We start from the raw sequence: 27,302 nt of genomic DNA on the forward strand, positions 1-27,302 counted from the left end.
CAAAGTTTGAGGTGTTATAACTTCCGGAACTCTCCTAAATTTACTTCAGTTGCTGCTCCCTCATAAAATGGTTGTAATCATAAAAAATCGAAAATTGAATCTCAACTTCTTGCTTCAATTTTTTTTTTAATACATAAATCATTGAAATAAATCGAAAAAATATGTCTACATGTTCAAAATTAAAATAATATCATTCTCCATTTGTCATTTATGATCAAAGATCGTCGGAATGATTGCAATCGCCATTGGAAAACCTAACTATGTGAAGAAGATGAGAAAATGGTAGTTTGGGTTCAACTACCGAAAATTGTGGGAATGAGGTTGAGGGATCATTTAGAAAAGAGAAGTTTACTGAATGTCTTGTCAAGCTACTATAAAAAACTTAGGGACTATTTAGGAAGAAGTCCCTCCACAAGGATCCTTTAAGTAATTTCCCCTAAATTCTAGCACTAATACCCTTTTTCAACATATGTCACTCGATGCTCTTAGATTTCTTGTGATGATTTTTTAGTTTTTTATTTTTTATGTTTATAAGTATAAAGATTTTATAAATATAAAAAAGAAAAGGATTACAAAGGAGGTCGAGAGAGCCCCCAAGCCGGAAACCAAAAAAACAGAGAAAGCAAAAAGGAAGGATCCTGCTAGTTACTCATCTAAATACAAAGTCCTCGAAAGAGAACATAGAAAAGACCTTACTTAATTTCACTAAAAAAAAACAGCAACCATAAAATCTTCAAGTACACCGAATGCGAGTTGTTCTCCTTGTCCTGGAACGTCTTGTTATTTCTTTTTTCCCAAAGATCCCATGGCCAAAGAAAAAATAACCTAAACGTGTCTTTTTCTATAAGAGATATTGTAAGCCCACCTTTCTAACATCATAACAAAGATCTTGGGGGAAACCCAATACATTTGAATCAAAGACAAAAATAAAGGCCAAATACCCCAGAAGAAAGAGTATTGAAGAAGAATGTGATTTACATATTCGTCACCACTCTTACAAAGGGGATAAAAATTAGGAATGATCCACCTACGAGATATCAAATTATCCAAAGTAAGATCCTCCCTTAAGAGGCAAAGTCAAACAAAAAAAAATATCGTAGAAGGAACAAGAGAAGACCAAATGAGGGATTTTGGATAAGTATTCTCCAACTTTTGAAGAATGACTTTGTAAAAGGAACAAACAGTGCAGACAATTACATCAACTCGTTCATCCTAATTTTTTAGTTGGTAGGGGAGTGCTGACCATTAAATTTCAGGAAATTATACCAATAGTATTTCCAAATGAATAATGCTGAAGTAACTTCAAACTGGAAACTCACATCGCAGTTCTTAACGTGAAAGTACGATATGAGGTTCATATCCACTTTCACATCAAGAAATGGGATATGAAGTTCCAGCTTAAGGTCACTCCAGCACGACTCTTTCCAGATAGCCTTTTGTAGTATGCAAGTGGACAAATAAATTTTGGATAATGCTAAAGTAACATTAAAATGTACATCATAGGGAACATTTTTGACGTGGATGTGTGTTAGAACCATATATGCTTTCATCGAGATCTCACTCTTATCTTGATGAAAAGCATCTATGGTTTTGATAGACATCCACGTCAGAAATATCCCCAACGATGAACATTTCAATGTTACTCCAGCACGACACTTAAATTTTGGATCCTGATACTAAGATCCGATATAAAACAAGTCCGGAATCCGACAATGGTCCCATGATCCTATTCTTATCGGTTCCACTTCCAGATCCAATTAGTTGTCGGTTTGGTCCCAGATCAACCCGATCCGTTGACAGCCCTATATTGAATTGAAGTATTGAACTAGAGAGAGAGAGAGAGGGAAGGAGAAGAATGGCGAGAACAGGTGAAGCGCTGATTGCGTACAGAGCGCTTCTTCGAGCAACTCGGAAATCGTTCAAAGGAGACACACTGATGATGAATGAGTCTGCTGTCGAAGTAAGAAAGAAATTCGAGGAGAACCGAAACGTTACATCCGAAACGGAGATACATAAACTCCTCGAAGACGCTCGCGAAGCTTCGCATTTCATCACCAACATGATCGTTCAAGCCAAACTAAATTCCTCTGGCGGTTACGGTAAAACCTAATTAAAATCACTCTTCTCTCATAAATAAATTAAAAAAAAAAAAACTGTTTTTCCTTTAAGATTAAATTCGGATTTGTAGATCCAGATTTGCTCCCAAACAAGTTGTAGAATTAATTTTTTTTTTTTTTTTTTTAATTTGTCGGATTTTGATTCTTAGTTTTTGTTGGAAAAATCTGCATTTCTATCCAGATTTTTTGTGATCAAGTAGGGATATTTGAGCTACGATTCAAGTGGGTCCCATTACTTTTTTGTAGTTGGACCACTTGGAAACTTATTCATCTCATTGAAGAGAATAGTTTCATGTTTTAAGTTGTCAAAAATTCATTATGGGTGAATGACAAATCAGCTCCAAAGAACCCTATTAGCCATGGTTTGTTGTATGTGGTTTATAAGATTATTGAGTTTATAAGAGAAACTCTTTAGTCCCACATCGGATAGGAATAAGAAAATTGTCTAGTTCTTATATAGAACTTCTTAAATCACTTAAGTGTATATGAGAGAGAGACTTGGATACGCACGCGCACAAGGGGCCCATGGGCTCAAGAAGGATTTGATCCATTGGTCCAAAATATCCTTAATGCGGGCACACGATGCGCGCGCAGGGGGGGGTGCAAATCCCGTCAATTTGGCTTCACGTGGGTGCGCGCGACGGGCCCTTTTGCATTGGGCTTGGGCTGGGCTCAAAATCCGTTTTCTTATGAAGGGGCAGGGGGCACACACACCCCTCACCGTCCTAAGAGACCTTGTCTCTTAAATTTCTATAAATAGGTCTGCCTCTACCACGTGTGATCGTTGTATCCTGGGAGACAATTGTTCATTGATCCGTGTGCACCAAGTTGCGGGAACAAAATTGTCTTAAGGACATTGTGTTCAACACAAGCCTCGGTCAAACGTTTATTTTGTTCATTCTCGGGTATCTACCGCTTCAACTATTCAACAGTTTTATCGTTAGAGTTAGCTTGTTTGATCGGTATGGATTTGATTAATTAGTCATCTAGAAGGAGAGAGTTTATATTATCAGCGAGTGATGGAATTTTGATTGATGAAACTAGAGATGGAATAAATGTCAAACTTAGGGTTTTAGGATTAAGTAACTAAGATGGAATGAATGCGATGCAACTTTTTACTAAAGACACCCATAGCCATAGGGATAAGATGATTGTGAAGATTTGATTTTGCAAGAAATACCTCTAAAGTGACCAATTTCATTATTTAGGTCCTCTATTATCCATGAAGACACAGATTTGGGAGGCTCTGACTGATAAAATTATCATTAGGTTGTTAAATAGTGGAGACTTGCTTTTGGATTATTTAGAAAAAAAATTTTGAAAGAGAAGGCCAGTTATAGTTTATGGAGTTGAATGTAGTTGGGTGATATGTTCTTCGGATAACTTAGATGAAATAGTTTAAGTGTGTGAAATGTAGACCAATGGCAACACAATGAGATTTATTGAGTTGAAAGGCGCTAAAAAGACAAACAAGGCCAAGAATGATGTGGATTGAGGTGATACAGTAATACATAGGAAGCAACAATTCGGGGCGGAAGAGAATCCTTTGGAAATTACTTCCTTTTGCAATGTCCTGGGGGCTTCGGTTGGAAAGAAACAAGAGAATATTCAAAGGGCCCGCTGATTCTACTAGAGACTTTGTGTTGAATGTTTTAGGGTTGCTTTTTTTTTGTGTAAACTTTATCCCGAGTTCAAAGGGGATTTCTTCGAGGAGTTTGTTTCTCATTGGGACTCCTTGTGTGATACTTGAAAACTTTGTTTTGATTGGTCATCTCGACCGATCGGTGTACTTGCTTATCTTTTTAATGAAATTTATACTCATCAAAAAAATAAAATAAAGTAATACATGAACACAAGTTTCTTGATAGGAGATCTTGCTCTAGATACAGTTCAACGGAGAAATTGGATTCGTGTTGTTGACCATTGTTGGATACTTGGGTTACTACATTGTTAATGGTAATGATTCATATTGATTTCATGCTAGTTGTTTCACAACTGACGTTGATTTGCAAAACATAAATACAATTTTCTTAAAATGTTTGGTTTACCTATTTCTATGTTGGTAATACATATCGTCATACATGGATTACAAGCAGGGTAATGGTCGCTAAAGAAGGTAAGAAAGATGTCTACAAGTTGGCATGGATTAGGGAAAAGAAAATTAGATATTTAAATAATGTTAGGTGCATTAAATGCGAAGATCAACAGGAATTGGTAAGGGATGAAGAGATCAGGGAAATGTGGAGGGGTATAATAAATTATTAAATGAGGACCACTAAGATGACATAGGACTAGCAAGATACATAGAGGAGATTCGAGGGCATACATGCTTATGAGAATTAGGGTTTCATAAGTGTAAACCAGCTCTGGGAAAGATGAAAATTGGTAGGGTCTTAGGACTGGATGGTATTCTAATAGAAATATGGAAATATTTGAGAAGTCTTGGCTAACTAAATTATTTAACAATATTTTAAGAATTAAAAGTTGAATGAACAGAGGAAAAACATCATAATGCCTATGTACAAGAATAAATGAGACATTCAGAGTTGTACCAAATATTGTGGTATAAAAGTTATGAGTCACATTATGAAACTATGGAAAAGAGCAATTGAACATTAAGACAAAAAAAAAAATGTATCAAAGAACCAATTTGGTTTTATGTTGGTTAGATCATCCTTTGAGATAGTATTTCTACTTTTAGACAACATTTCTACCAAATATTGTTTCTTCTGTTATTTTGTATTCTGTTAGGTGGCCATCTCCACTCTTTGCTTTGTCTCAATAAAATTTCTGCTTTGCCCTTCAAAAGAAGAAGAAGAAGAGAAAAGTATAGAGAAAAGAGCAAGTATCTTTGTATGATTTTTATTGATTTAGAGAAAGCATACGGCAAAGTGCCAAAAGCTAATTGGATGCTATTAGGAAAGATGGGAGTCCTTACTGAATATATTGACATAATTAAGGGCATATATGTGGGTGTGAAGCAAATGGAGAAAAGACGAATGAGTTCTCAGTTACACAATTGGTCTATATCAGGGATTGTTTTGACTTCATATATTTGTTTGTTCTAGTTATAGATGAAGTAACAACTTATATTTAAGAGCAGGTACCTTGGTATCTGTTATTTGTAGATGATGTAGTATTAGTTAATGAGGTTAAAGAATAATTCAACACAAAACTAGATTATGGAGTGGGATGTTAAAGTCCAAAAGCTTTAAGAATAAGTCGAACTGAGGTGAAGTATGTGGATTTTAAATTCACTATCAACACCAAGGATGTCTTAGGGAGGCCCTGTTTTACTCTGCCTTTATATAAGTCCATAAGAGGAAAACTAGAGATTTTTTGTCATATATGTGGATTTATTTGAACTGTTATTTGCTTGGTTCCTAGTTCTATGGTTTGTTTATATGTATCTTCAGTGATTACAAGTAGCTTTCTATGGTTTGTTTATATTTGAACTGTTATTTGCTTGATGTTGCAGCTGTGAAACCCACTAAAGAGCATGCAGGAGCAACCCTTGAGCTTCCTACCGAGGATATCCTTCCAAAGTCCACTGCATAAGATAGTACATTGGCTGCAATGCCTTCAAATGTGGGCATTTATGGATTATTTGTTTAGGTGTAATCTCTGCTAAAAAGAGTACAGGAGTTCTACTTTTTTGTGTTCCAATGTCTATGGTTAGCTCAAACATAAAGCAATAAGGCTGAAAGAATGCGTTCATTAATGTAAAACTACACCTAGGAAGGTGGAAGAGTTGGTCATACTGTTTATGCTGCAATTCCTTTGGTTTCAAGAAATGCTGATATTTTTAAATTAGGTTAATTGTAACCTTCCTAAGCGGATTCAATCGAGTGGTTCATGTTTCCTGCTTCCAGTATTGATGCAGTATGTCATGATTTAGTCTATTGTTTGCTTAACCATATAGGCTCACGGTGGAATGATTGATTATTATGTTTTCTTTCTAATATGATTTCACCGTGGATATTAGCTCCATAAGACTTCAATCAAAGGTACAAGTTGTACACTGTAAAGCTCTTTTCAATATATTACAAAAAACTTTTTGTGGGATTGATTGCCGTATGAAACCCTTATACGCATAAAGTTAACATTAACTCATAACGCTAAACTGCAAGATTTCAATGGAACATTAGCAAGCTCAAGCACCAAATGTTTCCCATAAATGATCCACAAGATTAATTACATGTTGTCTTCATTGTAAAAAGGCAAACGACTTTTTCGTCATTGTGAAATAAGCTTTTATAAATAATTTTTTGATCGGCAAATACTTATAAAAAAATAATAATTCCACAATATCAATTAATCCTTTTTTTTTTTTTTTTACATTAAAAAAAAGAAACAAGATAGTTTTAGAAAGACATTTATGCAAAAACAGATGGTTTGGGAGGTATTAGTTGAACTCTGCATTATAGACCTGATTCTTCTTAAACTGCCATTACCACATTTCTTGTGACATTCATAAGCAAAATGCCAGATCCCCCAAATCACACAATGGAGACCTTAAACCAAACCATTCAACACGAGCAAGTTGGGGTCGTAGATGTCTACTACGGCCTACTTTTGTCAAGAATTCGTTTAGGTTCAATCCTGGGTGAATGTAGCAAAAGTGCACCACCCTTCAAAGCTACTTTTGGGGGAAAAAAGAATTTTTTATGAGAAGCTTCCAAAGAGTTATCAAAAAAGGAAAAAAGCCGACCAGACTGAAAGGCAATTGTATTGTACAGGCTAACTTAAAAGCAAGGTCACATTATATGAATGAAAGCAACGAAAGAAACTCGAGTCTAACAAGCAAATTCAACTAATGCAGATGAGTTTTACATGTCAAAAGAAAGCTTAAACAGCGTTGGAAATCATTCCGATTTTACAAAAATAAAAATAAAAATGCCGAATACTGTAATACTCTTGTGCATCTTTCACCAGCTCTCCTGCAACCACAACTCACATAGCCTGCAGTTTTTACATGAATATCAAACCGTCAGTCTCCAAGAAAGAAACAACAACAAATTTAAGAACCAAGTAAACCAACAGTGTTTGGTAATTGACGTTGAACAGAAATATGGAGTTTAAGCATTGCCTCATTCATTTAAAAAAAAAAGGGGGAGATATATGGAGTTTTGCCAAAGGGTCATCTCCTCAAACAATTAAACCACACTGTTGTTCTTATCCTGAAAACTATCAACTCTGAGTTCACTAGACCAATCAACCTACGTCCCGCACCCACTCCCACCCGCCCACTCCAAAAAATAAAATATAATAATAATAATAATAATAATAATCGAATAAACAAAACAACGTACTCATGGGATATTACATACCATTAGGAAGAATACTGAGAAATATATCAAACGGAGTAATCTTCCGCCGTAAGAGTGGTTTGAAGAATATAGATGGGTCATTCTTTCACTGGGGAGGAGGCTGGCTGTTGTGTTATTATACATATTCTAAAGGCATGGGGTGCTACTCTTGCAAGATGATTGGACCTTTAAAAAGTGCACCCAAACGTAATATAAAACTGTCGTAGGTTTTTCTCCCATGAAAAGTTACCAACTCTTTCACCATAGGAGAATTATCTTTAGGCAGAACGCTCCAGGAAAGAACTATCATGTTTTGTTTTTCCTAAGAAAAACAATGTTATTGATCATATGTTAGAACTCGAAGCAGCATCAAATCAATTACAAGGGCTTATTGAGTGCCTGCATTTCGCCACTTTAGGTTCTTAATAAAAATTTTGCACAAAAAGAAGAAACTCCCGTAGTGTATGTCTTTTATTCTCAAGTAGTTCTTCTCAAATGTCACTTAGGGATTACTAGAATTGTGATCCCAACAATATAACTTAAATAATATCATTTAATTAGAAATGGAAAGGATATCTTAACATAAAGGAGCCTTGTTTTTCAATCTGACCAAATTGCTTCTACGGGAATTGTGAAAATTGAGCCCTCAAAGCTCAATTTTCATTAAATAAAATGTTAACAAGGAAAAGACATGAAAAACAAAAAAGGTTTCTTAGCTTCAGTTAATACAAGGATTATGTAACAAGAGAACCCCATTTTCCTAAGGAGAGTCACACTAGACACCAATGGCCCAACACAGCTATTCAGGGCTGCTAGGAGTTACCATATAATGTGGTTGTGCTATTTTTTTAAAGACTCGGGGTCCAATAAGGTGTCCCATGCCTATAATGAAGGTAAGGTGTCTACATGGCACATTTTAGTTGGAGTTTGAAACACCTAAGGCTCTTAACCAAGCCGTGCATACAGCTCGACGTGTTTGAACTCCAACAAAAATGAATGTGCCATGTAGACACCTAAAGTTGTTATAGGAACGGGACACCATTCTGGATCACAATTCTTTTTTAAATTTGAACTGACCGCACTTAATTATCGACGCCTTTGGATAGTGCTAATATGCAGTCACTAATATGGCATCATTGATCCATCAAAAAAAAAAAAAAAACTTGAGACGGGCTTGTACCACCTTGGGAGAAATAGGGCGTGGGTTATTTTCAATCACATTCTCCGCCATCCCATCCAAACAATCAACAAGAAAACAAAGATAATAATTTGATCTTTTGTGTATCAACCATGGTTTTAAATCTCATCCAAGACCGAGATGTCTCGGTAGGGTCCACCACCGAGACGAGTTAACAAGTCTTCTCAAAGACATGGTTTGTTCTAATTCTAAGACATTTTTTTAAATCTCGTCCGAGACGACTCAAATAAATCAGATATCTCGTCCGAGACAACTTGGTCTCATTCATGGATGAGACAAGACGTCAAATCGAGTTTTAAAACCATGTTATCAACATAGAAATTATATAATTCTAGTTTAGTTTTGTCTATCCTTGCAAACTCTATTTTTTTAAGCTTCTGTTAACCAGAAAATCATTACTCGACAACATTTACGAAATTCTTCCGGCTTCGTTCCTATATATGCAACAATTGGGAGAGAATTGACATCAATAAAAAATGCATAAAATATATCAATTTCAGACCTTTTTACCTAAACAGATCCTACGATGATGTTGTTGATGGGGATGAAGATCAACTTCACGAAAAACCCTACAAAGCCCATCACAACAAATCCGACCGCCGTACGGATCGCAACCTTCGTGAATTCTACATAAAAAATAGCCGATTTCCGAGAAATCGGACCAAAATAAGCGATTTAACTCCAATTTGTTTCAAATATCCGAACAACGTAGATTTAAAAAAAAAAAAAAAAAAAAAAAAATCTAGATCAAAAAGATGGGAGATCGATTGACCTTTTCTGTCAGGTTTGTGGCATCTCTTAACAAGGCGAGCGCTGTCCTTCGCAAACTCTCTCAATGGATCGAAGGCTGAATCTAGGGCATCCATTGTTCCAGGGATTCGAAAGTTGATTATTAGAATTAAAATTAAAAGTCAATAAAAGACGATAGAGCTAAAAGACCAGCTTTGGAGAATTGGAATTTGGAGTTGATATATATATAACATAAGAACGCCTTAAATTAAAATACTAGAATGACTGAACTACCCTTGAAAGATGGTAACTTCTTATGCCAATACAAACTAGTGTAATGACTGAATTACCCTCGAAAGGCGCAAAACAATTTGCCATCTGACTCGATTTGTTTTTGGATAATTATAAAAGCACTCTCACGAATTAATAAGGGCAACCCATCCATAGTCAAATTGTTTTGTGACGATGATCTCAGCCCATTTTAAAACTTTCAAAATTGATTTAAAAAATAAATAAACGATTTACGATTCTTAAAATTATCTTGATGGGGTTAAAAGTTTCATAACGAGCTGACTTTTGATGAGGATGATCTCTATAACTTTTAATTAATTGGAGAACATACTCACAAAAAAGCAATTCCTCATGAAATTTTTAACTCATATAAGACAAATCAATTAGGCTGGTGTGAGTTGTCCTTATTAATTTGTGGGTTGCTTTTATTTATTTATTTTTTTTTCAAAATGAAAAGTTATTAAAAAAAATTGTTGATTTTTTAAATAATTGTCAAAAAATAATATTTATTTAAGAATTTATGAAAACAATTTAACGCGTGTTTCTACATTTGATCACTAAAAATAATTAAAGCTAGCCTTACCAACTTTATAATATTTGAAAATCTTACTAAAGGTCATTGAAGTCACCTTGTGACTTAAAAAAAAACATGATTTGTTGCCACATGGATATAGAGAACAAAATTCCATAAATTTTTATAAAAATATTTTTTTACCATTAAATTTTAATGTTAAATATGGGAGTTCAGTATCCGTTCATTTTCAAAACCTTGGATCAAATAAAAAATACATTATTCTTTTTTAATTTGTTTTTTGGGTCTGAGCTTTTCCATGAAATTTATAAGGTTGTTGTATTGGATTTTTCCAATTTGGCAATCCATTTGAGTTCAAAGACCCTTTGTAAGATTTGAAATAAACGCACAATCGAGTTTGTTTAATTATTTTTTGTAATTTTTTTTATATATTAATTTTTTTATTATTAATTAAAGATAACACTTTTTTTTAAAATAATTTTCATTTTTTTATGATAATAACGGTAGAAATAATAAAAATTTTAAACAATAAATGGGTGGGTAAAGGACTGCAAAAAAAAGAGTAAATTTTTTGTTATTGTTGTAAATTTAGAATTATCCTTTAAATTAACTAATGGGTGGCATGTGGACGTGTGCACATGAATTACTAAAATTATTATCTATAAAAAATATTTTAAAATTCTAAATAAATTCTAATTTTGTATGTTTGTACCCTTCAATGTAATATTGCAATTTTGCAATTTAAATGATTAACTGATATAAATTTAGGTCGACAATAGTCACCCTTCACTTGTTATAATGGTAAAGATTTCTTCGTAGTTAATTTAAAAATTGTTTAAGAATTTGGAAAAGATAATCTAATTTTATATTGTGACATTCTTGTAACCTAATTTAAGAACAAATGTTGATTTGTTTCGAGTGACTTAGATATCCTTGTTTTGATGAATATTAGATAACATGGTTCCCTTGAAATTTTTTTGTGATAATATCATCACTCATCCTCTACAAGATTTATTAAATTTCTCGACTTTTAGTAACATCATACTTATTTATTCAATGAATCCTGAGTCTTTATAAGCTCCTCGAGAAGGGTAGGTCAAGTGTTCGAAACCCCACGGAGCAATGAATTTCTTGGGATCACCCTTCAGATATAATTGACCTTCGACTCAACTAATTGCATGTAGGAGTCTCAGAGGGGGCTATGTGTGACCGTGGGATCAAACTCACTTGAAGGGTGAGGATACCCACGATAAGAAAAAAAAAATTTAAGTGTGTACCCTATAAACCTTGTCAAATTAATCGAGAATTGAAGTTTTAATGGAATATATATTAATTATTTTGAAAAAAAAATAATTGAAGGATTTTCAAATAAATAGTTTGTATCAGGGGTTTATTTGGAATTTCGATTATTTTCATTATGTCTTTTTAGAAGACCACAGTCAAGAATTCACCAAAACGTAGAGATATATTGTCTAAATTACCCTCCCAATAAACAGCGAAATTACGCTCCCTACCCTTTTCCATACATGGAGGAAAGGAACTACAAAAATTTACAAAAGATCCCAACCCAAAACCCTTCCTTTTAGTCCAGTTTTGCCTCCAACATACAGAGGAGCGAGCGAGCGAGAGAACAAGAGATGCCAGGGCCAACGTTAGAGATGGAACCAGTGGAACCACAATCCCTAAAGAAGTTGAGCTTCAAATCCCTAAAAAGAGCTCTCGATCTCTTCTCCCCCATCCATGGCCACCTCGCACCTTCAGATCCCGAGAGGTGATGTTTCTTCTCTGTAATTTCTCTCTTTCAATTATCTTCCTTGTTCACTCAACCTCTTTTTTTCTTTCGTACCGATTCAAATTTTTTTTTTTAGGGATTTGTTCTACTATTTGATGACTGCGTTTGTTTAAGGCCCTTTTTGATTGTCTAACTGGATTAGCTGATTTTAATTTAAGTACTAATTTCATTATTTTTTATCTGTTTCAGTAAAAAAATTCGGACCAGTTACAAGGTTAGTGATCTTTTAAGTACTTGTGACTTTAATTGTTCTTTATTACTGCTGAGTGTTCCTCATTACTGGTTGATAGATCGATTAAATTGTCAAAAATGTTTCTGGGGTGCATGAATGTCTCAATTTTAGCTGAATAATATGTAGTTTGAGTTCGGTAGGATCTTATTGTACTAAAAGGAATTTTTTTTATAGTTGCAACTGTATCATCCCTTCTGATTGTATGTGTGATTCAATTTAAAGATGCACGCAGAGTATGGGGCAGTAAAAAACTTGTCAAGTCAGTCTGGTAGTCAAGTAAGTTCAACTCCACAAGATCAAGGTCAACAAGCTTCTAGTTCTTCTGGAGTATTGGCTTTGCCAGGTACATGGGGGTTCTCTCATAATTTTATTTTGAAGTATTGTCTTAATTTTTTTTCCCTACCACTTATATATATTGATGATCTTGTTCCTCATCTTTTATTATTTATTTGTAAATGAAGTAATCTATTAATTTTGTGATAAGGGCTTGGACCCATAGCTCAGTTCGTTTGATACATTGCAATGCGACTTTGAGGTTGTGGGTTCAAAGTCTAGCTTACCCATAAAACAAAATTGTGACTAACCCAGCCACTCCTCCAAACATTTAAAACATATTTTTAATCCAATTTTGCTCTCTATCATGAGTAGTTTAAGTTAGACAAACATTTAACATTGTAAAACCTGTTTTGGTTTGCATATTGTTAGACCCGTAGCTCAGTTGGTTTGACAGATTGCAAAACAACTTTAAGGTTGTGGCCTCGTTGGTTCAAGTCCTGCTTACCAATCAAATTAAAAAAGAAAAGAATTCATGGTGCTGTTACTAGCCCACAATTATCACAGTAATGGATGTCTGAAAACTAGGGCTACTGGTTATAATTTTTGTGGGATCTTTCCTTCTAATACATTACAAGGAAAAAAATGAGAAATGTGCATTTATTTCCATAACACAGAGATTGATGGTAATATTCTGTTTATTTCAATGTGCTTAGAAGGTTTACTTTTTTGATTCCTTATTCTTCTGCCTCTTGGTCCGTTGGCATTGTGCTGTACAGGTAGTGAAGGTTCTCGAGATCTGCAGAAAGGAGAGGCTCAAAATGCTTTAGTTATTGCTCCATCTTTGCAACCAAAGGGCTTGTATGTCTGCTCCTCTCCAATTTTAATCTTTCTCTCGCCTTTTAATTCTTGTTATGCACAAAATACACCAAATTGTTTAAATCAAATGTTTTCGTCATTGAATTGGAATTTATTTATGAGTTTCGTGTTTTTCAGAAATGATGCAGGAGGTCCAATGAAAAGCACTTCAGGAGCTCTAATTTCTGCTCCTGGGTCATCTGAAAGGTGTTCACTTTTCTGCTGTCTACTCTCTTTGCTTTTCAGTGATTCCATCTGTCATGCATAAGATGCAAAGTTCTTGTTTGGATTCTACCATTGTAACTTTCTTGTTTAACCAATCACCGTTTTCTGTTTGCTTATTTGCTAAATTGTCTCTTGCATGAATACTTGTTGGTAGTTAGATGCTTATCAAGAATTGTAAATTACGTGCTGATGTTGATTGTGATCTTCAACTTGATGGCATGACTCATATTTCTAGAGAATCCACTGAATGCTTGACGCAATGCATGACAGAGGCAGAAAGACATTAATAAGATCGAACAATTTGATGTTAATTTTAATTTGTATCTTATTAGAGTTTGGGTTAACATTGATCTGCGTTGTATCTAGTTGTCACCCTTTGAGATAGATGAGGACTTTATGGAATATTGATATAAATGCATTTACATGGAGAACCCATGCACAACTTATTCCTGGCTGTGTTGACTTTTGTGTTCATTCTTTTGCGGTTGAGTTTTCATATAGGAACAAAGGAGTTTGAGTTGTTGACTCTGTGGTGCACAGTGTTGTCAAATGTGGTCGCATATTTGCATATTCCATCACATGTGCTATTTTCAAAGTGAAAATCACATATGCTACAGTCGCATATCCCAAATCATGCCATCTGCCAATATGCGATGAGATATGTGATGTGTTGTGGCATATTTTTCTGCATTTTTTTTTTTTTCAATTCTTTTTCTTGCAGCACATGCTGGTTGCATATGCTATTTAACAACATTGGTGGTGCGTATTTTGCTTGAAGAACACAACTTGACTAAAACCTGCTTACTATCAGTTTCTCACTGTTGTGTTGTTGGCCTCGTAACTTTATAGAAATTGATGAGTTAGCATTATACATATATCCATGACTGAGAAATGGGCAAGGAAAATGGAAATGCTGGGGGATCAGTCTACGCAAATGCTTTTATTTGTTTTGTATGAACAATGGTTGGGTCATATTTCTATTAGTCACACCTTGGGAAAATTGAAATCAAGTTATCTGTCATTTTATTAGGCTTTTAAAATTTAGGTGTTAGTTTCTTGGACTATGCTCTTTGTTATTCAATCTTCCATTTCTTTCTGTACAAGAATGCCAATGCAATCTCATGAAGTTATAACAGTTTTTCTCCCTCTTTCTTTTTTTTCTTTCTCTAGGAATCCTTCAACCTCTGCTCTCATGGAAAGGATCCCAAGCAGATGGCCTCGTCCTGTATGGCATGCTCCATGGAAGAATTACAGGGTATACTTTTTTCATGTTTAGTTGTTTACACTTCAAAAGAGAGCATTTTGTAGTGTTTTGGAATAATAATACAATATGTCTTTGTTGTGTTGGTGGGCCAATCCTGTTCATTATAGTTAATTTTGTTTGGTTATTGCGCTGGATTTTCAGATAATTGTGCTGCTTTTTAATTTTTTTCCCCATAACTGCTCTGTTGGATCTTTAAAAGATGCCTGGGTTTATCAGTGTATACAAGATTTTTATTCATGTTTTGGAGGCAGTGAATTTCTATTTTTTTTTCCTGGTAGGGAAGAAGGGGTGTATGGTATGTGGTTTCAAATGAAAGGATTATCAAGCGTATACCACTTTAATGCATGATACCTTAAGGCGATTCTTTCAAGTTACTTCCCATGATAGTTGTTTCCCACTAATTCCTTGATTGCATCTCTGGATTATGTAAATTTATTTACTGTAACTGAGGGTAATAAATGGAATATGTGCACTGATTTATGTAGCAAAAAACCTAGCAATGAAAATTCACGTTGATGAGTAAAAAGAATTCAAGGCTGGTTTTTGCCAATTGACAGTCCCTACTTTGAATCCTTATTGTATTGAATGATCTTAGATGATCTACGAGGGTATGCCCTAAATTTTTCTTAAAAAGGCCATTTCTTGAAAGGCAGGAGATCAGCCAGTTAAACTCTGAGGCAATATGGGCCATTTTTGTATACTGATCGGCTTTAACCTTTCTCTGTTTAGAAATGGTAGTCGATTACTGAATTTATGGGTTAAAATAATCCTAGCAAACTCTTGTAATTAACCCTTGTAGTTGCAACTAAACTAAATATAGTTAAAAAAAAAAAAAAAATAGAGCAAACTAGTAGTAAAGTGCTTTTATTTATTAAAAAAGTAAAAAAAAAAAAAAAAATGTTGTTACAACTAAACTTGGTTGGTACCATGGAACTTTATTGTCCACATACAAGTTCTTACTGAGTTGCCATTTGACATGTATCTTCAAAGCTACTAGCTAATCTGGTGCCTATTATCTTTGTTTTTGATGAATTTGTTCTTTTTTTTCAAACTTGTTGACAATTATGGTGGGGTGTATTATTCACTTGTTCTGTGTCTATCTTGCTTTCCAACATTTAATGATCTTTCACATTCTCTCCTTTAACTTGTGTAGGTCATTAGTGGCCACTTGGGATGGGTGAGATCTATTGCATTTGATCCTAGCAATACATGGTTTTGTACTGGCTCTGCAGACCGCACGATAAAGGTTTTAATTTCAAGATATCATTCCCCCTGAAGAATGCTTATAGTTTATGTGCCTAATTCTTCAAATTAGAAGTTTTTGTTATGTGATTCCCTAAAAGATATTAAGGTTTGTTTCATTATTACAAGGTTTTAAAAGTTTCTTTCTGGATTTTGTTTAATACAAAATTCCAATCAATTTTCTATTCCTTAATGAACTAATTTGGTATGTAGAAGAGAACTTAGTTGAAACTAGAATCAGATTACTGAATGCACCGTGCCAGGCAGTGGGTTTTAAACCATTCCCTGTTTTGGTCATTTTAAATAGCACTCTGGAAGAACTTTACTATTGTTCACGTTATTTAGATGTAGACTATCCATTATAATCCCTTGTAGCTGAGGGAATTACTTTTCTGCGTACTAGGTTGTGTTATGACACAGAAAATGGTTATTTAATCTCTATTAGTGGAAAAGATACCGGAAATGGTGGACTTTAACCATTGAAATATTGGCTATATAGTAGTGATCATCCATGAAAATGACCGTGCCGGGGGGGGAATACAGCTATGATATGCCAAGCAAAAAATCTTTGTAACTGCTCTTTTTAGAGACAACATCATTTCCTTGGAATTTATTATATATCGCTTACCATTTTTTTTTTTTTTTTTTAAGATTTGGTTTTCCTATAGTAATTGAGATTGGTTTTATTTCTTTTCCAAGGGAAGCATCTGAGCCTTTTCATTTGATTTTGTTGACAAGATATGGGATGTAGGAACAGGAAGGCTGAAGCTCACATTAACGGGACACATTGAGCAAATACGTGGTTAGTTTCTTTCTACTAATTGTTATACATTTAATTGGTTAGAAATGTCATGTTATTTTTTGAACTGTGACTTGTGAATCAGGTGTAACCAGGTTAAGCAAATGTGTTTCCATTTGTAGGGCTTGCTGTGAGCAAACACCATACCTACATGTTTTCTGCTGGGGATGATAAACAAGTTAAGTGTTGGGACCTCGAGCAGAACAAGGTTGGTTGTTGCACTCTATACTTTAATTTCAAGTGTATGTATTAAATTACAACTTGAAGCTGATTATGGTTTCTTAAAGGTTATCATTCTTTCGACAGGTTATACGGTCATATCATGGGCATCTAAGTGGTGTTTACTGCTTAGCTGTTCATCCCACAATTGACGTTTTACTTACTGGAGGACGTGATTCTGTTTGTCGGGTACACAACATATTCATCAATGCAAATAGAAATTATCCCCTGCAACACGATAGTTATTGGGTATTTTAAGATAAGCTAATTTGTATGTTCCAATGCAATTAACAAAATTTTCAGGTTTGGGATATTCGTAGCAAGATGCAGATTCACGCACTTTCTGGACATGACAACACAGTTTGTTCAGTTTTTACCAGACCTACGGTAATGCATCTCTCTTTCTGGTTATAACTACAATTGTAGTAAATTTGTGTCTGCTTCTATTCGAAATTTCTCTCATGGACTCTGGAAATTATTGATAGGTAGTAGGGGAATATATTTACCATGTTGCCAAAGTTATATCAGTGACCAATGATTTATATTCCATTTTTTTTTTGGATAAGTTGTAGCATTGCTGTTTTTATGTGAGGCAGATGCCTATCTTTTACATGAAAATGTCGCCAGTAGTTTGTAGTACGCCCAAATATAGAGGTTGTTCCCTGATCTCACCTCCGTGCTGCAATCCAATTTATAAACGCTCATAGAGTTCTGTTGAGCACCCTTTAAATGAAATTTAGATGTAGAAGTGAACAGAGTGTATTCTAGGATTATGAGCTGGGATTAGGCAGACCCCTACCAGCTTTATTAATCACCAAAAAAGATTTTGGCCTCGAGTTTGTACTTTCATGTCCTTACCAGGGAAAGAAGAGGGAAATGTAATATAAATAATATAAAATTCATTAAAACTACATTTGGAAGCTAACTTGGCATGTAACTAGTTTCTTATAACTGATGATCACAATTGGACTTAGTTGTACAACTTTTCTTTTTCAGGATCCACAGGTGGTAACTGGCTCCCATGACTCAACCATTAAATTTTGGGACCTCAGATATGGTAAATATCAGCCTTCTGCAGTCAAGGTTTTCTCATATCAGTTACTTTTTTTCCTCATTGATTCTGCCTTGTTGTAGGGAAAACAATGGCAACTCTCACTCACCATAAGAAATCTGTTCGCGCAATGGCACAACATCCCAAAGAGTATTCACCTGATCATGTTATTTGTCCTTGTTTTTTTGCATAAACAACTCTTTTATTGTAAACTTCCTTAAAAACAACTTTTTGATAGTAAACTTCCTTAAAAAAATACCTTTCCATATAATTGCTGTTATATCCTTCTCAAGGATAGTACCTGAATTTGACATTGTCTTATTTCCTATTTCAGGCATTGTTTTGCATCTGCATCAGCTGACAACATAAAGAAATTCAACCTTCCAAAAGGAGACTTCTTACACAATATGCTGTGAGTGTCCAACCACACGCATATCTATGTATTTTCGATTATGGAAATATTTGATGTTACTTTCTGTGTCTTCTCCATTGTAAATGTTTTAAGTGGAAGCCGTTTTCAAGATAACATAAGATGGTGATTGCTGACTCATTTTTTGCCCAAACATTTCTGATTTCGTTACTTGAGTCTTTCCAAGTGGAGATGGGCTTAAGAATTATTTTTTTTAGACTTCCAAATTGTTTTTATGAATAATCCTTTTAACAACTTTGTGTTTCTTGAGCAGCTCCCAGCAGAAAACAATCATTAATGCAATGGCTGTCAATGAAGATGGTGTGATGACTACAGCAGGTATATATCATAGCTATAGTGCCTTTTGAGCCCTAGTATTTTGAAATCATTTGGCCATCTGAACCATCTTTTATTTTGGTTTGCATGTCTTACGTGATGGGTCAAATTTTAGATAAATTAAGTGCATTTGCATCCGGATGGAAGATGAGAATGGCCATGCTTGCCTACTGGTGTAATAGACCTGTTGCACATGCAGCAGGATTTGGTCCGACCTAACTTCTGTGGGTTTCACTAGACCTTGTCTAAAGATTGTCCCTATTGGATAACCACCTGATGTGCGATTTTTCCTTCTTGGCGGGGTGTTGTTGGGGGTGGGGTTGGTTCATCTGACTCCCAAGAAAAAACAAATACAATGTAACGGACACTACAAGTTGGTCAAAATTTCATTCGAGGGTCATCTCTCCTTGATGAGATCCACTGAATGGAATAAACACTCCTGCTTTTCTGCTACCAGTGGAGTGAAGTAGGGGGGCGCTGGCCAGGGCTCTTCACTTCCTTCATTTTGACTTTAATATTCTTTTTTTTAATTAAAAGAAAAAGAAGAAATGGTTGAATGGAGCATATATGTAAACAATGATGTCTAATTTTTTGTTTTGTTGAAGGTGATAATGGAAGCTTGTGGTTCTGGGATTGGAAGAGTGGTCATAACTTCCAGCAAGCCCAAACTATTGTTCAGCCTGGTATGTATAGTAATAGTAGCACACATAGGTCTCTTTTGGGATTGTTATTGTTTGTGTTTGGAAATGAAGACTGATGGATATTGGTGTATATCAGGGTCCTTGGATAGTGAAGCTGGCATATATGCTCTCTCCTATGATATAACCGGCTCAAGGCTTGTTACTTGTGAGGCTGATAAGACCATTAAGATGTGGAAAGAAGATGAAAACGCCACTCCAGAAACCCATCCCCTCAACTATAAGCCACCTAAAGATATGCGAAGATTCTAATCGTCAGTTGGAGTTGTAGTTCCTATTACTGATCTCTTAAACTGTTGTCCATTGACGTTGTTCGCAACTTCTCATTCTGATGTAGTTTAGACCCAATCCTCCTTTCATGCTGGCTGATCTCTACTATATTATGATAAAAACGGATAATTTGTGGCATTTATCATTTTCCCCACCCCACTACTACGAGTTTTGGCTACATGGTTCATTTGGGTGACATGTTGCAATTGTACTTTTGAGGTCATGGATCTTACAATCCATGTAAGGATCATATTGTAACTTGTAGGATTCAAAATGAATTGGAGGACTCAAATTTGTTATTGATTTTTATTTATTATAACTTTTTTTTAGCTTGTATAATCTCGCCCATTTTCATAACTTTGCCCGTGAAAATCTTTTGATTCTCCATTCTATGTTATTATACAAAGAATCCACAACAAACAAATTAAGAATTCTTTCTTCTTTGCATGCAAATAATTTATTAGGGTAGAAGAGAACTCTCTCTTTCTCTCTCTTATTTATGAGTGATGAAATATGGGTGATTTAACCCCAAGGGGTTGGCTCAATGGCAATTTTGGATCGATGTGTTCAATACTCAATATAAACATTAATTCTTCTGGGGCCACCTGCGAGGGCACACCCTCATTTACCTGGTGTGTGGGTGTTGCACATGCCCTAGGGCTAGTCCTCTGGCAAAACCCAGATATAGTCCTCGGTCCCACCTACAGGAAAGCACGGTTATTATTTAAAAAAAAAAAGAGCTGTTATTGGCACACCAACTTTTACTAATGCCACAACAATTCCTATGGGACTCACTAAAGAGTTGCATACAGTTGGTGTGGCGTTAGTAAAAGTTGATCTGGCCATACTAACTCTAAAAAAAAATAAATGGCTTTAAAATTCATTTTAAATTTTAAATCTCCAATCTAAAAAGCTACATTCAATGCAGGATTTGTCCACTGAATGAGCCATTGGAATGATCAAGATCACAATCAGGTGCATCAAACGGGTAGAGTTTACAAAGGATGATGAACCTCAACTTCATTATATCATACGCACCTCGAAAAGAGTGTGGTATTTTGTGTAACACGTGAACTGCAATGGCATGCGACACACGTGTTATTCCAAACAAATTGGCTAACCTACCACTCTGTCGTATAATATGAAATCTTATTTTATTTTTATCATCATTGTTAGAGCTTCTAGAGGTTCAGTCACATCTCACATGGGCCATGTTTTTCTCATATATTTACCACTAAGTGAAGGTTGTGTCCAAATCACTTTTGTATTTGATGACATGGACCTCGTGGCCAAGGGTCCTTTCTTAAACCAATAGGGTTGCAAGAATTCAATTATTGAAAGAGTTTTTCCAGGCCAAACATACTGACATAATTCGGTCAGATTCAATTCCATTTGCTTAGTTCCAATAAATTTTAAAAAAAATCTTAATTATTCTAAAAATATGCAAATAATGTTTTTGAATTTCTTATCAAAACCCACTTTTTTCAACCTATCTAAAATCCTATCTTGATCTTCTGATTTGAAAGTTGAAACAAAATTTTCAAGGTGAAGGGCAATTTTTTTTTAATCATATTTTAAATTTGATTAATAAATTATGATTAATTTATTGATTCGTAGATTTAACCAGATAATCCCTTATTCAAAGTATTCTACGAATTCTTTCGGAGAATTTGAGCTATGGGTCTAAGCAATTAAAACAATTCTTTCCAAATCTTAAAAAAAAATTATAACTAAGTTCTCCCTTTGCAATAGCATTTATTTTAAGAAAGAGCTACTATAAATATTTATAATTTTTTTAATATTTAGAGAAATATTAATAGACAAGTACCAAAACACATTTATCATTATAAAAGTAACTTTCTCTTAAAAGGAAAAATAATCAAAAATATATTTGAATTAGAATGAAAATTTTGGAGGATGTTATCCCATTGGATTCTTACTAGCATTAAAGTTGAGTAATGCAATATTTTGTGAATCACGTGAAAGGTTTGTGATAATGAGAAGGGAAGCGAATCCTTTGTAGCACACAGTTCGTGTAACATAGATCCAACGGATGAGAAAAAATTATCTTGGAAAAAAATTAACATCTGAACATCTTGTGATCATGATTTAGATTTGATTAAAAAAAACATTTTTTTTCCTCAAGATTCATATTTTTGAAAATGAACGGCTACTGAACATCCAATATTTTAAGAATGGATTGTAAGTTTTAGAAAGAGCTACACTAAATATTTTAAGAAAAATTTATAATTTTTTTGATATTTAGAGAAATATTAATAGACAAGTACCAAAACACATTTATCATTATAAAAGTAATTTTCTCTTTAAAGGAAAAATAACCAAAAAAATATATTTAAATTAGAATGAAAATTTTGGAGGATGTCATCCCATTGGGTTCCTACTGGCATTGAAGTTGATTAATGCAATATTTTGCGAATCATGTGAAAGGTTTGTGCTATAAATTAATCAAATATTTATATTTTTACTATTATAATTAGAAGGGAAGCGGATCCTTCATAGCACACAGTTCCTGTAGCATAGATCCGACGGATGATAAAAAACAATCGTGAAAAAAATATTTAACATCTGAGCATCTTGTGATCATGATTTAGACAAGTACCAAAACACATTTATCATCATAAAAGTAACTTTCTCTTACAAGGAAAAAATAATCAAAAACATATTTGAATTAGAATGAAAATTTTGGAGGATATTATCCCATTGGGTTCCTACTGGCATTAAAGTTGAGTAATGCAATATTTTGCGAATCCCGTGAAAGTTTTGTGCTATAAACTAATCTAATATTTATATCTTTACCGCAATAATGAGAAGGGAAGTGGATCCTTTGTAGCACACAGTTCCGGTAGCATAAATCCAACGGATGAGAAAAAACTATCTTGGAAAAAAAATTAACATCTAAGCATCTTGTAATCATGATTTAAATCTGATTAAAAAAAAATCAAAAAACAAAATTTCCCCTCAAGATCCATATTTTTGAAAATGAATAGCTACTGAACATCCAATATTTGAAGTATGGGATCTAAGTGTATGGCTGATGTCATGCTCTTTCAACTGTTGGATCTGTGCTACAAAGTGTTATAGGAACCGTGTACTACAAAGGATCCATTTCCTAAGAGAAGATGGAGTAGAAATGATTGAATTAGATTCTGAATTCAAAAAATGCCTTATCTTAACATTTAAAATTAATATAATTATGGTCATTTTGATCAAAAGTCAAGAAAATTGCAATCGCACATTCCTGAAGTCACGTTGATTAGTTTTAAAAATTATAAAAAATACTTTTTTCACTATAATCTTCAAAACCATTTTAATTTATATTTTAAATTACAAATAAGCCCTTTAAATAATGTGTTCTGCCCATCTTTACTATTACAATAAGAGAAGGCGGAGTTGAACTTATTTGACATAAAAAATGCCCTCACATTATTATTTAAATTTAAAATTAATAAAATCAAGTTCGTTTTATATAAAAAAGAAAAAAAGGGACAATGACTGTGATGGACTATTTATTGAGAATATGTACCGATTAGTCCCCTAAAAAAGAATACGGATCATTTAAGTCTCACTTAATAAAATATATGACTATTAAAGATCTTTTGAAGATTTCTATACGAAAAATATTTGAAATACCCTTTTGACAATTTTACAAAATGGTTTAATTTAAAAATATACCGAGTCAAATAAAAAACTTGACCAATTTATTTAATTATTAATATTTTGTGAAAATAAAAAATAAATATTTTTATATATTAAAATCTATTTATAAGATAATTCTATTTGACTCATTTAAGTAGACTTGCTAATTTTTTAGTTGTACCAATTCGTTGAACATTCAAGTTGAATTTTAAAATAATGTTTTAATTATTTATAATTTTTGTAATAAATCTAATATACATAGATCAAATTATTTTAATGTTGATGATGATAACCATATTCACCTCCATCATCATCATTCATGTGAGTTCAAAATCACTAGTTTTTGGAAGAAAAACTAAGGAATCTTTTTTTTTTTCTTCATTTAGATTTTTTTTTCATATATAATTATATAAGAGATGATCATAGTCAAGGGACAAGTTATTAATTTTAAAACATAGGATTAGAAATAAATGCGTTTCTTTCAACCTCAAAATTCGTTGAAAGGGTAATTATGACATTTTTGCTTCAAAAATCCTTTTTAGACTAATATTCGATAAAATGAGTACTAAAGAGTTCGTATTTTTCCAGAAGGGACTTTTTGATACATATTTTCAAAAAATAAGTCTTTAGGATAACTGTCCCAAAAAAAATAAAAAATAAAATTACAATCTCACCTACATCATTAATTTTTGAAATTATGAAAAATATTTTTTTACTATAGAATCTTCAAACTTCCTTTTATCTAAAATTTTAAATTACAAATAAATCCTTCAAATACATGTGCATTTGCACATGCCACTTTCAAATTTAATACAAGATATAATATTTATTTAAATAGAGAAAAAGTGAAATGAAGTGTCATTTTTATCCAAATAAAAGGCTAATTGAAATTCTACCCAAGGTGATTTTTAACTATTATTTGTAAGGAAATTCTAAAATATGATCAATTCTACATGCATAAGTTAGCTTCGTCTAATTTAAGAAGGGGTGGAGCCAGGATTTTGCCCTCGTGGGGGCAAAAAGAGCAATAAAAAAAATTGTGGGGGCAACCAATCGAGGAAATTCTTTTAGAAAGCAAAAAAACAAAAAAGAAAATAAATAAATAAAAGCACATTGAATAAAAAATAAATGAGTAAATAAATGCACAATAATGACCATTATAATTAATAAATAAATTAACAATAATTGCGCTATTTCATTGTTGAGAAAGGCCCGTGGTCAATGGTTGTTACACGTGCTTAGCCAGTGACATATTATATGTACATTAAAATATCTCACTAAAATGTAAGAAGTCCCTCCTGTAAATGAAAATAGATTAAAATAATATTATGGTTTTAATTTTTTTTTAGAATCGTGATAATCAGACTATCTCACAACAAACTCAGTCGACAAATTGACATGACAAGTTCGACAATTGTAGATCTGCACTTCTCAGGATACACATTGCACTTCCCCATAAAAATGTGTATCTAGAGGGAACCATGTATCCCAAGCAGCACAAATCTACGAATTCTGAACTCATGTCAGATAGTCAATTGAGTATGCCACGTGGGGTAGTCCAATTATCACGACTTTTTTTTTTTAATTATTATTTAGAGTTAGGTTGGCATGACTGACACGAAATTTTAAAACTCGATTTCGCATCTCGTCTTGTCTAGGCCTGATACCAAGTCGTCTCAGACGAGTTTTCCGATACGTTTGAGACGTCTCGTTCAAAAAATCAACGTGAGGTATTAAATCTCAGTAAAAAAAGTGAATTGTGAGTTGATCTTGTTCAACTCCAATATCAAGTTAACTCGAACAATACGTCTTGATCTCGGACGAGTTTTAAAACCATGGACTGACATAGTCATGCTCCCACCGTTAATAACACTTTGTTGGTCCACTCGGACTTTGCTTAGCCCCAAGTCCTAAATTTAAAATTTAAAATTTAAATCTAAGGATGAAAATTTATCTTTTTTATTTATAGTTTCTTTTAGAAATTTTCAATTTTGTGTTTTACATCAATGTGGCAATGATTCTTTATTTTGCATTAATTATAATATTTCTAAACCAAAAATATAATCAATTAGCATTTTATAACTTAGGAGAGGTTTAGGCTATTTATGTATTCTTTATTTTCAGTCGATAGCTACATATAAATAATAGTGAGGAGATTTACGTCGAAGGATGATAAATATTTGAAGAAAAAAATCCATTTGGTGGTTTTACTCGAGGCTAGATGTATGACGATCATGTTGACATATCAATGAAATAAATTTTATATTTTATTCCAAGAACACGCTTTACCAAATATTAATTTATCGTTACATTTAGTACTCAATAATGAAATTACTTTCTTTTCCTTCTTTTTTAATAATTTTCAATCGACATATTATAATGTGCAATCAACCGTCGATATTACAAATCTTTATATATATATATATGGGAGCGGTTCAACAGCCCCTTATGGTGCCACACATGGTGCCATGCATTTTTTGTAAATTACTTTTGATGGGATTACAAGTTTTGGAATAGGCTGATTTTTTGTGAGGATGATCTCTACGGTGAAGAGATCATCCTCACAAAAAATCAGCTCATTTTGAAACTTCTAACCCAAGTTTACAGGTTGAAGAATCGTGGACCATCCAATTTTTGTAAATCACTTTTGATGGGGTTAGAAGTTTTGGAATAGGCTGATTTTTGGTGAGGATGATCTCCTCATCATAGAGATCATCCTCACAAAAAATCAGCTCATTCCAAAGCTTGTAACCCATGTTTTGAAAAATGCATGGCACCATGTGTGGCACCATAATGGGGCTGCTGAACCGCTCCCTATATATATATATACACACACACAAAATCATGGAATACCAACTATCTTGGATCTATGTCGAATTGTGTAGCAATCAAGTTAATCTCGTTCTGATGGGGATTAATAAAAGAAATTAAGGTCGGTCTTGAAACAATTCATTGCAGTGATATTTATCAAATATAAATATATTAAAAAAAATTAGCAATGAATCTTGATTATAATACTCATAAAGAAATAATCATAATAAATGCAAAAACGTGGATATCTTGCATCCAACAACGAAGGATTTGAACCAAGAGTTCAAGATGGATGGGATGAGGTATTAATTAGGGGTGGCAATGGGTCGTGTCGTGTCGTGTTGAAATAAGTGTATCAAGAAAATTTATCAAATCTAAATCAAATCCATTTATAAATAGGTATATCTGACCTAATTCATATATAATCTATTTAATAAAATTCTAATCTTTATTAGAAAAAATAAGTTCTATTTCCATCACCCAAAAAAAATATCATTACTAAAAATAATATCACATGATAGTAAACTAAGTTCAATAGTGAAAAATAAATTTTTTTTTAAAGTTCATATAATTTTGTCCTTTACAACTTATGACATTAGAGCATGTTTTTGGATGCCATAAGGTGATGTGACCAGAAAACTTCCTTTAGTAAGGAAAGTGTTTTTGAATATTATTATTATTATTATTGGTTAAGCAAAATGGATTTCATTATCACAGGAGACATACAAGTTTTACTAAGTAAGATTTTAAATTTGCACGATAGTTATTTTGTATTAGGAATCAAACACTACATACCTCTAGATTTCAATGAAAAAAATAGGGTAAAAATTTATAAATATAAATAAATAACTTAATAAAAAAAATATTTTTTTGCCCATACTAAAGTTTAACCATTTATTACTTTAAAAATATCTTAAAACACTATTTATATTTTCTAGGATTTGAAAAATAAGCTTGTATTATGCAAAAGTTCTAGGAAATTCTAGAAAA

At 33.4% G+C, this 27,302-nt stretch overlaps 3 protein-coding genes across 4 annotated transcripts; 2 read left to right on the plus strand and 1 right to left on the minus strand.

Moving 5' to 3' along the window:
* Positions 1-1,813: 1,813 nt before the first annotated feature.
* LOC147402465 (complex 1 family protein / LVR family protein) lies at positions 1,814-5,988 on the plus strand. Its single transcript, XM_086444135.1, has 2 exons — positions 1,814-2,099; positions 5,596-5,988. The coding sequence occupies exons 1-2, from the start codon at positions 1,856-1,858 to the stop codon at positions 5,673-5,675; spliced, it is 324 nt and encodes a 107-aa protein (XP_086300261.1). The 5' UTR covers positions 1,814-1,855; the 3' UTR covers positions 5,676-5,988.
* Positions 5,989-6,907: 919 nt separating this feature from the next.
* Positions 6,908-9,581, minus strand: LOC147402466 (protein transport protein Sec61 subunit gamma-like). Of its 2 annotated transcripts, none has more exons than XM_086444137.1 (3): positions 9,397-9,581; positions 9,135-9,250; positions 6,908-7,079 (listed from the first exon to the last, which is right to left on the minus strand). In XM_086444137.1, exons 1-2 carry the CDS (start codon positions 9,488-9,490, stop codon positions 9,135-9,137), a joined length of 210 nt encoding a protein of 69 aa, XP_086300263.1. In that variant the 5' UTR covers positions 9,491-9,581; the 3' UTR covers positions 6,908-7,079. The 2 variants fall into 2 exon arrangements, with proteins under 2 accessions (XP_086300263.1, XP_086300262.1); XM_086444136.1 differs by having other exon boundaries at positions 9,127-9,250; positions 9,397-9,580.
* Positions 9,582-11,733: 2,152 nt separating this feature from the next.
* On the plus strand, positions 11,734-20,183 carry LOC147402467 (protein pleiotropic regulatory locus 1-like). Its single transcript, XM_086444139.1, has 17 exons — positions 11,734-11,947; positions 12,158-12,182; positions 12,423-12,543; positions 13,253-13,334; positions 13,470-13,538; positions 14,727-14,811; positions 15,974-16,066; positions 16,801-16,864; positions 16,984-17,069; positions 17,168-17,269; positions 17,384-17,467; positions 18,077-18,137; positions 18,215-18,281; positions 18,466-18,543; positions 18,815-18,879; positions 19,482-19,559; positions 19,654-20,183. Exons 1-17 carry the CDS (start codon positions 11,814-11,816, stop codon positions 19,824-19,826), a joined length of 1,467 nt encoding a protein of 488 aa, XP_086300265.1. The 5' UTR covers positions 11,734-11,813; the 3' UTR covers positions 19,827-20,183.
* The last annotated feature ends 7,119 nt before the right edge of the window (positions 20,184-27,302 follow it).

The sequence above is a fragment of the Akebia trifoliata genome, chromosome 5 (genome assembly GCF_017979445.1).
Source record: "Akebia trifoliata isolate Shusen 1 chromosome 5, ASM1797944v1, whole genome shotgun sequence".
NCBI classification, from domain to species: Eukaryota; Viridiplantae; Streptophyta; class Magnoliopsida; order Ranunculales; family Lardizabalaceae; genus Akebia; species Akebia trifoliata.